This window comes from Carlito syrichta, unplaced genomic scaffold, assembly GCF_000164805.1.
Source record: "Carlito syrichta isolate Samal-C Ts95f unplaced genomic scaffold, Tarsius_syrichta-2.0.1 Scaffold126612, whole genome shotgun sequence".
In the NCBI taxonomy this organism is placed as follows: Eukaryota; Metazoa; Chordata; class Mammalia; order Primates; family Tarsiidae; genus Carlito; species Carlito syrichta.
Window position 1 is genome coordinate 182247 of NW_007070708.1, and position 15470 is coordinate 197716.

At 57.7% G+C, this 15470-nt stretch overlaps 1 protein-coding gene across 1 annotated transcript in view; it reads left to right on the plus strand.

The window, feature by feature from the left end:
- The window catches only part of TESC (tescalcin), a 42964-nt gene extending 31490 nt beyond the window's left edge, over nucleotides 1-11474 (plus strand). Inside the window, exons 4-8 of the mRNA XM_021707889.1 lie at nucleotides 3408-3547; nucleotides 4988-5049; nucleotides 5143-5250; nucleotides 8809-8856; nucleotides 11237-11474. Of these exons, the coding sequence (XP_021563564.1) occupies nucleotides 3408-3547; nucleotides 4988-5049; nucleotides 5143-5250; nucleotides 8809-8856; nucleotides 11237-11314 (436 nt within the window). The 3' untranslated portion in view covers nucleotides 11315-11474. The remainder of the gene's footprint in view (nucleotides 1-3407; nucleotides 3548-4987; nucleotides 5050-5142; nucleotides 5251-8808; nucleotides 8857-11236) is intronic.
- Nucleotides 11475-15470: the final 3996 nt, after the last annotated feature.

A 15470-nucleotide genomic window follows, 5' to 3' on the forward strand; every position in this document is an offset into this window, starting at 1 on the left:
CACTCCAGTCTGGGCGACAGAGTGAGACTCCAACTCAAAAAACAAAAACAAAAAAAAAAAGAAAGAGGAAGAAGGGAACAGGTCTAGTGTGGTGACAAGACCGCAGGGTCTCCCTGGTGGGTTCTGAGTCACTTGTAGGTTATGGGGTGGGACTGGGGTGGGGTGAGAGGGAGGGGGTGGCTTTGGGCCACGTAGGGGGAGACAGGAGGAAGGATTGGATCTGGGGTGGAAGTGAGAGACCCAGAGCCCAGGAGCCTTCACAGCCAGTTGTCATGTTTGCCAGAGGGATGCTCTGTGGAGCCTCAGTGACCATGATGGGGTGGAATCCGCCCCCCACTTTGAATCCTGGTTCCTGCGGAGGCCTCTCAGGGGCAGGCTCTGAGGTGGGCAGAGCTCAGGGAGCCAGGGTGATCGAGGGTGGAATGGGGTGGGGGACAGGAGCCAGGTGGGAGGGGTGGCCCCTGCTGTGGGTTGACATAGGCAGTGGGGACCCAGAGCTGGAGACGTTGGCAGACAGAAAGCTGGTCCAGTGACCAGAGCCCAGCGGGCCCCTGAGGGGACAGGGCATACGAGTGCATGTGTGCGTGTGTGTGTGAGGCTTGTTTCCAGAAGGCTCTGGCTGGATGTGAAATTAGCCCCGGCCCCAGGGACACAGCCCTCTGTGGAACAGGGCTGAAGGAGGGCTGGTGTGTCCCAGCAGTCCCAGGGAAGCTAAGGCAGAGGATAATGCCTGTGGGAAGGACACGGGCAAAGCTGTCTCCCAGGGATTGTGAGCCGGCCCAGGGCTCAGGCACCCACAGGCCTGGGCGGGTGTGCGGTTGGATTGAATAGGGCACGAGGAAACATCTGGGGTGGGAGAGAGGTGGGTTTCATGGGGGTATATCTTTGTCCAGACACAAGATCTCTACCTTTTACTGTAATTTTTCCTTCAAAAAATGTGATCCAAGGCTGGGCATGGTGGCTCATGCCCATAATCCCAGCACTTTGGGAGACTGAGGATCGCTTGAGGCCACAAGTTCAAGACCAGCCTGGACAACATAGCGAGACCCCATCTCTAAAAAAACATAAATAAGAAATTATAAAGAAATGGGCACGGAGAGCAGGCAGGTCTGGCTCCAGGTGCTCTGTGTAGGTGTCCTTGGCCCTGGGCTCTCATCTTTTGGAGACCATGATGTTGGCCTGTGCAGACCTCCCAGGGACATTTGGAGAAGAAGGAACCCTCCTCCCCCAAGTCAGGTTCTGATGCCGAAGCGGCCCAGGTCTCAACCTTCCCTGAGAGACACATGTCCTGCCTTGCCTCAGGCCTGTCCTGTTCTCCCCAGTGCTAATCTCCGTCCCTCCTGCTGCAGTCTGAGCCACCTGGGAGGGACGTGTGAGCCAGCCACGGCCAGAGGGGCCTCCAGAGCAGCCTGATAAGGCTGGGGCTATTTTTATGTCCTGTAAATGTGGTCTCCGCTGCTGAGAGCAGGAACTTTGAGATGACGAGAAAGGGTCGGCAGGAGCCGTGGGGAGCTCCATAAAATACGAGCTAAGGGCGACTGGGGAAAACACGCCAGGAGAGGCTTCCTGAGTTCTGGAAGGGTCTTATGTCACCTGCAGATGCGTAGTTTCACAATCCACCTTCCCAAATCCAGGCCTGGGATCTGCCTCTTCCTGGAAAATCTGGAGGAGAAAATTCTAGAAACTGTGAAGTGCAGTGGGCACTTAGAGGCTGTTGGTGTTTGTTGGGTGCCCAAAGGGACTGGGGTGACCTTGAGAGAGAATGGCAAGCACCTTCCTTTACACTGGGGGCCAGTGGGATCCAGGTGACATGCCCAAGCACCAGCCATGACCTGCCAGTCATTCCAGGCTAGCTGAGAACTGCTGTCGGATGGCTGCAGGGAGAGCCCTGGAACCCTCAGCCTGCCAGCCCGATGACAGCCTGCCCTGGTGGCCACTAGGCTCACAGTTGAAGTCAGTCAGTGGTAAAGCTTTGGTGGCAGTAGGCTAGGAGCTTGCGTCTGGTGTCATCTCCAAGCCTTTTGCTCACTGACTGCTGGGACCTGAGCTGGACAGCAAGCTCTGAGCATCTGCTATGTACCAGGTACCGGGCAGGGCAGGGCAGCCCCAATGTTGCATGCACTCTCTGGTCCTGCTGGTACACGAGCCCTCTCTTGCCCCCTCTGAGAAGCACAGTGGTAGGAATAATCTCAAAGCTGTCCTAATTTATTCCAGAACTTTTGATCATTGGCAAACTTTGCACTTGGTAGTATAGTAAACACATTACTCAGAGCTGCTCGCAGCGGTTCACCGTGCTAAAATTGTGAGCCGCTGATGGAGAGCCGGGATTGGCACACTTTTTCTGTAAAATGATGAGAGTAAATATTTGAGGCTTGGCAGGCCACGTGGTCCCTGGTGCAACTACTTGACTCTGCCTCCAGGGCCCAAAAGCAGCCACAGACAGTGCAGAGATGAAGGGGCATGGCTGTGTTCCAGGGAGGTTTTATTTATGGACATGAAAATTTGAATTTCATGTATTTTTTACTTTTCATGAAATACTATTCTTTTGATTTTTTTTTAAATTTTGCATGCTTTCAACCATTTCAAAATGAGAAAACTCGGGGGCTTTCTCTCCTTTCTTTAATAAACTTTGTTTTAAAACTTAAAAAGAGAGCCGGGCTCAGTGGCTCAGCCTGTAATCACGCGCTTTGGGAGGCCGAGGTGAGCGGATTGCCTGAGCCAGCGGGTTTGAGACCCGCCTGGGCAACGTGGCGAGACCTCATCTCTACAATAAATCAAAAAATTAGCCGGGTGTGGTAGTGCGTGCCTGTAGTTCCAGCTGCTTGGAAGGCTGAGTGGAAGGATCACCGGAGCCCAGCAGGTCAAGGCTGTGGTGGCCGGGAGTGTGCCACAGCACTCCAGTCTGGGCGACAGAGTGAGACTCCAACTCAAAAAAAAAAACAAAACTTAAAAAGACAGAAGGGAAGACTCTTAGTTCATGGGCTGTGTAGAAGAAGCAGGCAGCGGGCCATATCTGGCTCCCCGGGCTGCAGTTGCAGACCCCGGAGCTAAAGGAAAAGATCAGGAGATGGATTCTGGGTGAGTTCTTGGGCTGCTCAATGCCTCAGTTTCCCCACATTCGAGTGCCCGCCTATGTGCACATCCCATGCATCCCAGCCCTCGTTGACGTGTCTGTGCCCTCGTCGTGCCGTTTTCTGTGCCCCAAACCCTGGCGGAGGGAGAGCCCTGTGAGGGCAGGGCGGGCCCTGGCACCCCCACGGAGTGGGTTCTTGAGCACAGAGCCCAAGGCAGGCATGGCCGGGGTGGGGGAAGCGTGTGTCCCGAGAGCCGAGTTCCCGTGCATGTCGGCAGCCAGAGGACAGGACCCAGCTCACAGTCCGTGTCCTCAGCCCCCGTTGCACCCTTAGGAACCTGCGCAAGGCACCCAGTGGCCTGGCCGACGAGATCAACTTCGAGGACTTCCTGACCATCATGTCCTACTTCCGGCCCATTGACACCACCATGGGCGAAGAGCAGGTGGAGCAGTCCCGGAAGGAGAAGCTGAGATGTGCGTGTCCCCGCGTCTGCTGGAGGCTGGGGTGCACGAGCGGGAGGGAGTGGCTGGGGAGGCCAGCCCGGGTCCCCGCCAGCCCGGCACTGGTGTCTCCTGCTAAGCTGCACCTCGGTGGCCTCATGGTAAACAGTCCTCAGCAGTCTGCCATCTCCTGGGACTAGAAGGGGACGGTAGGGTGGATGTGGAAGAGCCAGACCCTTGGTGCAGACCTGGGTTCCAGTTCAGTCCTTCCCACTTAGTGGCTCGACCCTTGACCGTGGCCTTGACCCTTGTGCCGGCATGCGGGTATGTTGATTGTGGAGATCACACAGACTGTCCTTAGTACACGGGAGGTGCTCCCAGAATCGGTGTTCCGCGCTCCGTCCTCACGGGCTGTGCTGTCGTCGGCTTCCTGGACCGGCCTCCTCTGTGTTCAAGGCCCCAAGTGGGTTCCGCCGTGGTCCTGGCTGGCCAGCGGCACAGGCTCCCAAGCCGTGACCCTAGTCACAGCTCTTCATGCCCTGTGGACTTTCCCATGACTCCCGATGTCCCTCAACGCCCCACCGCAGCAAGCTCAGCTCTGGTCATCAGGAAATGTCAACATGGCGCTTGGTTATATTTAGTGCTGGAATGTGTGTGGGGGGGTGCTGGTGGGAATGGCCCAGGCTGGGGTCCCTGGTGTCAGCCCGGCTTTCCTTCTGCTCCAAGGGCCACAGAATGGGACGGACTCAGGTCCAAATCCCTGGTTTCCCATCCCTAAGCCGGGTGGCCAGGGCAGACACCTTCACTACTCTGAGCTCAGCCAGCCCGGCCTCCTGGGTTGTGTGAGGATGACAAGGAGACATGTTTGTGAAGCACTTTATGTGCCCGGGTGTCTAGTCAGTGCTGGCTAAATGCCATCGCCGAGGGCTTGGAGAACACCTCCCGAGACTACAGTCAAGACAGGTCACCTCCCCCGGCTCCTTGCCACTGCTGGGCCGTGGGATGCCCACGTTAGATCGGCCAGGGACCAGGACATGGGCTGAGATGATGGCAGCCTCCTGGGGCCGTGGGGGCCGTGTTTGGAAGCAGCACCCACTCGGCCGGGTGTTCACGATGCTTGCTGTGCTCACCACTCTCACTGTGTGCCAGCTGGGCCCTGGCGCCACCAGCTTGAGCTTCCAGTCCTCGCAAGAGCATGAGATAGATGCTATCGTTATTCCCATTTCACAGATAGGGAATGCAGAGCTCAGAGAAGTTAGATCCCTTGCCGAAGGCCACCCATTAGGAAGTGGTCCGTCTGGTCCCACAGCCTGTGGCCTCGACCCCTCTGACCTTGGCACTGAGGTTTTGTTGTGGGTGTCTTTGCTCGCTTGGGGGTCGATCCCTGAGCAGGCCAGCAGGTGCCGGGGACTCCCCTCCCGTGCAGGCCTGGGCCTGGCCTGACCGAGCCCCCTCTCTCCCCTGCCACCCCAGTTCTGTTCCACATGTACGACTCGGACAGCGATGGCCGCATCACCCTGGAAGAATATCGAAATGTAAAGTATGCTCCTCTGCCCCGCCCTGGCACCTCCCCGGGCCTCAGCCTCGTGGAGACCCAAGGTCACCGTGTGTCTCTGCCCGCCCGGCAGGTGGTCGAAGAGCTGCTTTCGGGAAACCCCCACGCCGAGAAGGAGTCCGCGCGCTCCATCGCCGACGGGGCCATGATGGAGGCCGCCAGCGTGTGCGTGGGGCCGATGGTGAGCCCCCAGCTGCAGCCCTGCCGCCAGCCCAGCCCGCCTCCCTGCCCGTGCCTGCTTCTGGAAGGCCTGAGGACGGGGCCGCGCGTCCTGCTCCCCACTCCCACTGTGGCCTTCAGAGCTCAGAAACCGCCCCGGCCTTGCCTGTCCCCCAGGAGGGCCAGGTCCCAAGCCCCGAGAGCTGTGTACCTCACAGAAGCAGAGCTCAGCCCCAGGCTTGGGGTCCAGGAGCCCCCACTGGGCCGCTTCCCTGGCTTCAACGCACTCGTGGGCAGCACTCGGCCTAAGGCCCAGCCCGGTCAGCAGACGCACAGGCTTGCTCTAATTAGTTTATTACTTAATGAGTGACTCAGAGGCAACTTCTGGCCTTGGGCAGGGGCTAGCGGGGAGCTCTCTTTGGGGCTTAGAGCCACCACATCTGAGGTCAGACGGTGTGTCCAGCACAGAAATAAGACAGAAGAGAGGGGCGTGGCCTTTGCATATATTTTTAGCCTTATTTTTACTGGTGGGGAAACTGAGTCTCGGAGAACATAAAGAATTTCCCGGACCTTGTGATGTTTCCTGTGCTGGGTGGCCTCCCTCTCGTAAGGCTGGGTGCAGCTCCTGACACGGTGTCTCCGAGCCCTTAGGGACCGCTAGGTGGGCAGGTGATCCTCTCCATGGTGCTGGACTTTGTTTATTGAGGCACCTGGCCCAGCCAGGGCGCTCACCTCTCTGCCTCTGTGTATTTAAGGTGGCTGCGTCTCTAGACACCTCCGTGGTCTGTGTCCATAGTGGAAGGCCGGGAGTTTTCATGCTGGATCCTGCCGTCTGTGCCCCAAGCCTGTCATTGGGGGACCGATGCCGCCTGCCTAGGCCTGCCCCAGGGCGGGGGCTGCGGTCATCTCGCTGGCCTGTTTCATCTGTCTGCTTCTCAGGCCCAGGGGGAGGTGTCTGGCTTCGGTGAAACCACCCCACTCAGCAAATCAACCGCCGCAGGAGAGGGCTGGTGACCTCGGTGGGGAGAGCAGGGATCCCCCGCCAGCTCATCGGGCCAAATTTCCATTTCATTTAATTGCACTCTCCTTCTTCAAATTGCTCCCTGTCCCACTCCAGTTTCAATTGGTGACAGTTTTCTTAATTCGCTGTAGTAAAATTGCTGGCAGCTGGCAGCTGCTGATCTGCATAAAACCCCACAGTTGGCAGTGGAGGCATCTCGGGGTGAGGCCCGGCTTCCGGGTGCATGTCCCGTGGCCTCTAGGCCCCCAAGAGGCCAAGTCAGGGCTCCGGAGCCAGGAAGGCAGTGTGACACAGCGTGTCCCCTGCATGGCTTTCTTTAAAGCATCTTCTGGTGTGAACGCCACCAGCTACACAGACCGGGCTGGGGGTGGGCGGTGGCCACTCGGGACCATCTGGCCTGAGATGTGCCAAAGACAAATGACCCGTTTCCCCACTTTAAGGGACTTCCACAGCCAGTGACTGACCAAGCAGTGATCTCCTTCACATGCATCCTCTGGGGGCCATGCTCGGTGGTAGATGCAGCCCGTGGGTTTGAGGAGGGGCCGCTTTGCTGGGTGTTCAGCCTGGGTGCTTCCCACCCCAACCCTCTCCACCCCCCAGTCCCCATCTCTGGCCAGGGGTCTTGTCTATAATTAGCTCCCCTGAACTGGCCTGGGAGCCTGGCTCACCCAGCAGGGAGAAGACAGCCTCTCTCTCTATCTCTCTCTCTCTTTCTCTTTCTCTCTCTCTGTGCCCACAGAAAAAGAGGAAGGAAGACAGGGTGGAAGGAGCCCTTGAGAACAGGGCTGGCCCAGGCCAGCTGAGAACTGCTGGGTTTTATTTATTTATTTATTTATTTTGAGTCAGAGTCTCACTCTGTTGCCCAGGCTAGAGGGCAGTGGCATGCTCACGGCCACCCCAGTGTCGACCTGCTGGGCTCCGGCAATCCTTCCGCCTCAACCTTCCAAGTAACTGGAACTACAGATGTGCACTACCACACCTGGCTAATTTTTGATTTATTGTAGAGATAAGGTCTCGCCAAGTTGCCCAGGCTGGTCTTGAACCCCTGGGCTCAGGCAATCCTCTCGCCTTGGCCTCCCAAAGTGCTGGGATTACAGGCTTGAGCCACTGCACCTGGCCTTTATTTTTAAAAAATTTTGTAAGCATAAAGAAGAAACAAAAAAGGGTGCAGAGTCCTGCTACCAGGGACAGCCCTCACCAACTTGGAGCCAGCTCAGTCCTCTCAGCTGGACGAGCCCCTCTGTGCCCCCCAGTGGCCTCCTCTGTAAGATGGGAGTCAGTGCACAGCCCACCATGGGGCCTGGCGTGAGGGTGGTAGCCGCGGATGCATTCATTTGGAAAGCATTCGGATGTGCCCGGCAACAGCACTTAGAGAGTGCCTATTGTTTGCTTCAGTGAAGCCATGTGACATTTCAGAGAAGCACCTGGGGAGCGAGGTGTGTCTCCCGCCCACCCCACCCCCTTCCTAAAGGAAGCCACCATGGTGGGTTTCCCCCCTTACGCCAGCATACACATGCCTTTTTTTCCTGATCTACACAAAATGAAATTGAACCCATATAGCTTCTCCTCTTCTCTGTACTATCGCGCATGTCCACACAGCAGGCGGGGATCTGGTCAGCAGTCCAGGAAGGTATTAGCAACACAGGCTCTGCAGACATCTTACTGACCCCTGCTGGGTTTCTTGTTTGTTTCTTTCCCACTGTGTACATCTCTCAGAGCTTTTCATGTTGGCACAACTAGATCGACCCGCATAATGGCCTCTGGGAATCAATCGTTGGACGCCTGAGATTGATGCGGCCTTCCACTATGGACGTGTGGAACGTCAGCCGGCTCTTACTGCCACAGGGGATGCTGTGGGGGCGGTTTTTGAATCCCAAGAGCGTCCGTGAAAGGGGCAGGAGCCCCTAGTATGGCTCCAGGATCCCCAGAGCAGGAACGTGGCAGAGGGAGACTGGCCCCAGCAGACTGCAGCAGGGGGTTCCCGGGGAAAGCCCAGTGGCCTGTGGCCACGCCCCACCCCGCCTCCCTGGTGGCCCGGCGTTATCACCTTTCACTGTGACTCACAGGCACAGGGGCGGGGGCTGCACGCGCTGGCCCTTCATCCCTTTGTGCCTTTCCCCAGTGATCTCTGACCTTAGGTTAGCCTAGAACAGTTCTTATCCATGCAGGGCGTGGTGGGGCAGGACCCAAGCGTGTTGGGAGGCACATTTTGGTGATGGGGCAGGCTGTGTGGGGTAGGAAAGCCTCATGCCTCTGCGTCCCCCCTCCCAGATTCTTCCTTGGAGGTCGAGAGAGGGGAGGGGCCGCTGTGTGAGTCACACGTGGGGCCTGGAGAGCCTCCTATCCCATGGCCAAGCGGGTGAATGGGACGTTGGCAGTTCAGGTTGACTGGCCTCACACTGGAGGCAGACAGTCCAGAACTTTCCCTCTCTTCTCTGCCTGTCCTGACAGCCCCGGGTCATTCGTGTTCTGGGTGTGGAGAGGGGCAGGGGGGCTGGGCCCTGGTGGGAGCTGGGTGAGGACCCGGGCACTCACTCTGCCCTGTGCTCTCATTCCCAGGAGCCTGACCAGGTATATGAGGGGATCACCTTCGAGGACTTCCTGAAGGTGGGTGTCCGGTGGGGAGGGAGTGGTCTGGGCGTGGTGGCCTTAGTGAGGGTTCGGGGGAGCCTGGGAGCTCATGGGGCCTCTGGACAGGAGAGGTGGCTCTTCGCCCGCAAGGGATGGGATGCCTGGGTGACCTGCATCTCTCTGCAAGGGGCCAACCTGGCATGGCCTTTAAAATCACTGGTTTTCCTTATTTTTATGGCAAGGGTAATATTCACACATGGTCACAGCAAACTAAGCAGCGCACAGGGCTTACGATGAAAATAAGCCTCTCTCCCACCTGGGGTGCCAGTGCCTCTTCTCATAGTCCCTCTTGACAGTTGGACCAGGGTTCTGGAACCCTGCGTTGGTACCAACAGTGACGTCTGTCAGAAGCACACACGGGAGCCGCACACAGGACTGGCCCAGCTCTGCTGTCTGGAGATGCTGTCCTAAAGTGGCTGCCCTCTGTCCGGCTCCCACGCTGGCCTCTCCAGACCCTGCATGGACGTTTAGGTCAGCGTCACACCTTTGCCATCATAAGCACACGCTGAGGCTGAGAACGAAGGCCTGCTCCCAGCCACTTTGGCCATCAAGGCCCCTGGCAGGGAGGGAGCCCACCCGCTCTCTGCCTAGCTCTGCGGCCCTGAGCACCCCAGGAGTGGCATCCCCAAGCTCTTTTGGGAGGTTGAGGAAGACAAGGAAGTCAGGGGAGAACAGGACAAGAGGGACTCTGGTATAGCCTGGCAGTACCCAGGCTTGGCCCTTTTGGGGCCAGGGCAGCCTGAGGGAACTGGTGGGCCTGTGCCTGCAGCGGGCCTTGACCTTGGGGGTCCCCCATGCAGCCAAGACTGAGCCAGGCTGGACACTCTTTGGGTCTGCAGCACTGAGCTGGCCAGTCACCAGCCAACAGTCACATGTGATGAGGGCAGAAGCAGGTGGTGCGAGCCAGCCTTGATGTGAAGGCTGGATGGGGGCTGCTGGGGCTGGCCACCCCAGGGCTGGGCTGGACGAACGGGTGGGGGAAGTCAGAATTGGCTCCAGCGCCGCAGGGCCACTCTGGCTTGTGCTGGGCCTGGCCATCAGAGAAAGTGACATCGGAGCAAGGTAGCAGGATCAGGGTCTGGAAGATGAGAGGAGGTGGGGAGGGCCAGGCAGGAAGGACCGTGGCTGCAGGCTGAGGCAGGATTGTCTCAGAAGCCAGCTTCCTCCCCCTGAAGAATGGACCCACCAGGCCCCGCACCCTGGGGTCTGGCCAGCAGCCCCTCCCTTCCCCGGGTCCCTCGCAGCGCCCTTGGTGACTGTGTGGCCATGACATTTAGCAGAACCCTCGTGTCCGGGTGTCTTTCCCCAAGAACGTCCTGCCCACCCAGTAAGGGTCAGAGCTGCTGGACTGGTGCCGCAGCTGTCTTCTCTGCGACACCCAGAACAAGCTCCAGAGACCGGGAGGTACCTGGGGGACGGAGGGCCACGGGACAGCAGCCAGAATTGCCCCAGGGCCTCCAGAGTCCCCACAGGGTTCTGACTTCCTTGTTCCCAGCCTTGTGGCTGTCCCTGGAGATGCTGAGAGTGACAGCTTGAGGGTTGAAGCTCTTACATAAGCGGGAGGCAGTGAGAAGTCACCTCCTACCCCATCCTCTGCTCCTGTTCGCACCCCCCACCTCTGCCGTCTGTGGCTGTGGGCCCTGGGTAGCTGGTGGGCACTGTCCCGGAGTGGTGGGCTCTGCAGTGTGGGCATGTGGCCTTGGAGCCTGCGCATCCACTAGGGCCTCACTGGGATGGGCCGGAACCAGCACTAGCACCAGCACCAGCTGTCCCTGGGTAGGAAGGCCCTTTCTGGGCCGTGAACTTGTCTACCTAGAATGCAGGTGATCGCGTACCCCAGGAAGGCTGTAAAGACAACCCAGGTGAGCTTTCGGTGAATGATGATGGCCTGATGAGGCCTTGTAGCACACAGCCCCCCGGCAGTTCACCAGTGATGCTGTGGGGGAAGAGGATGCCAAGGGAGCCCCTCAAGAGCCTGTGAAGTGGGTGCACAGGTGGGGGGTCCCTGCATTGTAGGGGTTATGTAATTTGCATGAAATTCACGGAGCGTGAGGTGGTGGGTGAGAGTCAAATGACTTGGAGCTAAGCGCTTGGATCCAGGACTTAATAATAACTTGCTGTGACAATCTCAGAAAGCATCCAAATGTCAGAGCCAAATTAACCAGCAAAAAGACAGATGGAAGTTGTTCTTCCTCGCTTAGCTCATAGTCTTGAAACACAGCCCTCTGGCTTCACCTGCCTGGAGGAAATGTCACAGTTGGTGGCAGGCGGGGGTGGGGGTGGAGGTGGCTGAGGCTGGGGCCTGGTGAGTGTGAGGCAGCGGCGGGACGCCCCTCACCTGCCCCGTCCCTTCCAGATCTGGCAGGGCATCGACATTGAGACCAAGATGCACGTCCGCTTCCTCAACATGGAGACCATCGCCCTGTGCCACTGACCTGCCCCTAGAAGCCGCTCCTTGAGGCAGGGCGGCCTCCCCAGGGCTGCGGCTCCTGTAAATAGTCACCACGTAGCCATCTGTCTTGCACCTCGCGGGGTATGGTACGTGGGACTTTGCTGTTTTTACCTGTAGTAATAAAAGGCGGTTTGTTAATGAACGTGGCTTCTGTTGGTTCCTTGTGTCTGGTAAAGTGGCAGGGTCCTTTGGTGACCTGGGACTGAATCTGAAGAATGAGCAGCAGCTAAGTAATTTTAAAAGGCTGGTTTGGAAGAAGGATTTTTCCTTTCTGCCTATTTCGGGCAGAGTGTGTGCCGTTCTTCTGTGTGAGGTCTGGAGTCCATCTGCCTTCTCAGTCCCAGGCAATATGACAAGGAGAAGCAGCTCCTTTCCACGTGGACTTCAGGCGTGGCCAGGACAGGGGTGGCGGGGCCTCCTTGACATCACGACCACAAGTTTCGACAGATGGAGGAAACGCCAGGAGCCCGCGGCCTGTGCCCGCAGTGGAGGTTCATTGAGCCTGCTCTGTTGGTCTGTGGGCCCCAGGGATTCAAGGTGGCCAACTCGGAAGCCCCCATGTGTGTCTGATGGTGGGTCTCTGCCAGCGGGCTGCACTGCTCTGGCAAGAAGGGCCAGCTGCGTGGGCTAGGACTCTGAGGTCTCCAGTTACACAGCAGCATTGAAGGCCGTGGAGCATCTGCCACAGGTAAGCGTCTCCAGCCACATCAGTTGTCGTCTTCTGATTTGGAGAGTGGCCATCGTGGAGGGGCAAGGAGGCAAAGATGGTCCATCGGGGTCTCAGCAGAAGGGAGACCTGGCAGTGCTGGGGCTGCCTTGCCGGCTGTGACTCCTCTGCTTTGTGTGGGTGGCCAGCCGCCGGCCCCATGTGGCATTGGTGGCGCTGGACAGAATGCTCCTGTGGCTGTGTGGGACTAAGTGTTTGTTTTCCAGGTGTCTTCCTGGTAGTCACATTTATGACATGCCCAGAGCCCTTTATCGACACTCCCTGGGAGGTATCTTTCCAGAAGCTTCTCTTGATAACTGACCGTGGCTACTATTTGCATTCTAGGGTGCTTCATCCATAATTTTAATATTAAACGTGGCTTGACTCACATATTACAAGCTCACGGCTTGCAGTTCAGATTCTGAAGGCACAGAGAGGAGGCCCTGGAGTCCGCGCCCACGCCTGGCCACAGCTCTTCTCTCCCTTCAAAGGCAGATGTGCCGGCTCCCTGGGCACCCTTCCAGAGCCATCTCCTGCACCCAGCAGCAAACATGGACGCGTCTGGTCGTAGCGCCCCTACTTTTCGTAAGTGGGAAAAGCTGGGGCTGTCTGCGAGGCTCCCGTGGGAGTGTGACTGAGAGGAAGTCAGCCTGGGCCGCCTCTGCCCGTCCACCACTGCACTCGGCATGTGTCGGAGGCTCAGGGAGTTTCTTGGTGCAGCCTGGTACTGAGCGTCACCAGCTGACGCTTTGCTAGCGGACAGCGACTCCTGCTGTGGCCACACATGCACCAAGCCCAGGACGTGGCAGGAACACCGAGCTGCCACCCTGGTGTTGAGCCTGGTCGGGTCTCAGTGGGAACCCTGTGTGGGACAGCCAGGGAGCCTCCTCTCTCGGCCTCAGACCGGGGACCCCTGGCCACTTGCCAGAGGACAGTTGTCACAGCAGAACAGTGAGAGGCCCTGGAGGCCGCAACACCATTGCTGCACGTGGCCAGACAATTCTAGGTGTCCTGTGGATGACTATTGATTGCAGCGGCCATATTCTTATTTTAATATGTATGTGTAAGAGGTGGGCACGGCAGCTCACACCTGTAATCCCAGTGCTTTAGGAGACCAAGGAGAAAGGATGACAGGCCAGGGGTTTGAGACCAGCCTGGGCAACATAGCAAGATCCTGTTTCTTAAAAAAAAAATAAGGTGGCATTCATTCAGCCACTCGGGAGGCTGAGAGCTGAGGCAGGATTGCTGCCTAGGAGTTCCAGACTGCAGTGAGCTATGATTGTGCCACTGCACTCCAGCCTGGGAGACAGAGTGAGAACTTGTCACTAAAAAAAAAAAAGTGTAAGAAAATACCCACAGCACATCAGGGTCCATGAGTTGTTGCTCAGGAGGAGGTGAAAAGCAGTATTTAATTTTCAAAACACAACCAAGCAGCGTGGTGACCTGAAGGGCCCTGAACACACCACACAGAGAGCAGTGCAGACAGCTACAGGGCAGCGAGTGGGCTTGGGGAACCTCATCCTCTGGGAACACGTGTGACCTCTGGGGTGGGTGCAAGGCTGCGGCTGAGGGACTCTTGGCCGCATGTTGTCACTGTCATTGGCAGGCGCCTGGCTGACTGGGCTGGGCTCTGCCCAGGCCTCTCTCTCCCCACTCAGGCTGGTGCTTGGAGGAGAGCCCCGTCTCTGGGCAAGTGAAGGTAGAGTCACCTTCAGAGCTCCTTCTGGGAGGAGGACTTCCTCTAGCACTCAGAGTGGTGGGGCAGGGGCAACGTCTCTGCTTCCCACTCTCAAGGTGCCACCTGAGGCAGCGGAGAGACCAAACCCTGGACCTTCTGAGGAGAACCCCAGTGGTCCCCCTCACCCGCCCCCTGCCGTCCCGTCCCTGCTGCTTAGAAGCCTCTCGGTTCCTGGCTGCCAGCAGAAGGACTCTGCAAAGTCACAGGACAGCCTGGTGGGGACAGTCTTGTCATGTAGGCTTGTCCAGCCACCCCATGTGCCCTGAATGGCTGGCTGTGCAGTGCCCCTGAGCCACAGAGACGCTGGCCCTGTGACTGGATGCCTGGGTTTTCTGGGACTCCCAGTTTACTTCGATCTTGTTCTTTTCAACAAAGGCAGTTCATTAGTGTAAAAGGTTTTATATGTAGTAATTCTCTTATCAGCCTCTGTGCCTTGAGTTTTAGTTTGGGAGAAGTGGCCATCATGACGGGCACTTGTCAAACACACACCCTCGTTCCAGGCATGGAGGGCTGCCTGAGGTCTTTGAAGCTTTGGGCCACAGCTTATCTAAACTGGATTAAAACGAGGTTGATGAATCCAGTCCACGCTGTGGAAGCAAGCTTGCCTGTATGTGATCGCCGAGGGTGTCCTCTGATTGACAGGGATGGGGGGTCAGTGCCACCACAGTGAGGGCTGGAGGGGTCACCTGGCGCGCTCTTGCCTGGCTCCTGGCCTGCTCCGTGTCTTCTGGGGGGCAATCCGGGTTGGCTGAATTGGAGCAAAGCCACTTTCAGAAGGGGCAGGCTCAGTCCTCACAGCTTATGGGGCTGCTGGCCTGGGGTCAACAAAGACTGAGGGTCGTGCTCCGGGCACGGGTCTCGGCCCGCCCCACCATCTGGGCAGTGTCGTCTGAGCCACAGGACAGGAGAGGTGGCTCAGACACAGCTTCTGCTACCTGCTGGACTATTGGGCGTGCCCAGGAGGGCATTTCTGGCTGTACAGACCCTGACTCGAGTGTAGCAAGACTCTCTTGTCCCTGGACGGGGACATGAACTGAACAACAAACATCTCAAGTACAGCAGCTCAAAGAGGGTGAAGTGTTTGTTCTGGGTGATAAACAAAGGCACTGCGTCGCTGCCTTCCTTGCAGAAGGGACACAGTGACTAAAAGGAACCAGGCAGAGACCAACATGAAGTCAAATATTTGAAGGAAGCTGATACGTTTGTCTTTTGAGGCCCACAGGCCCAGGAGCAGAAGGCTGAGCCGGGTCGGGTCCTCAGCCTGCCGGCCGCCAGGGGCAATCACCTCCATCTCCGGCCACCGCGTGGAGGGCAGTTCTCCTCCCGCACCGCCACCTACCGAGGGGAGAGCTGGCTTTTGGCTCTTGAGCGAATATGGCGACCTGACACAGCCTTCTCATTTGGTAGGTTTACAGAGGGGCTGTGTGATGGAAATTGAACAGGGGCAGCTCAGGGGACTCATTCTGCAGCCACGTTAACCATGAATTATGGATGAGGGGACAGGGCAGGATGACAGCAGCTTCCAGACCTGGCCAGGCCCCTCTTGGGGAGCAGATTACTGCTAGACTTAAAACAAAACAATGCTATTATTTTCTGGGCCAGGGCACTGGAAGGTTCTTTTGTGCCTTGCTAGCGGGAAACAGGTCATCTGTGGACCTGCTCCTTGCCACCGAGCAGCTGAACCTGTCCCCACC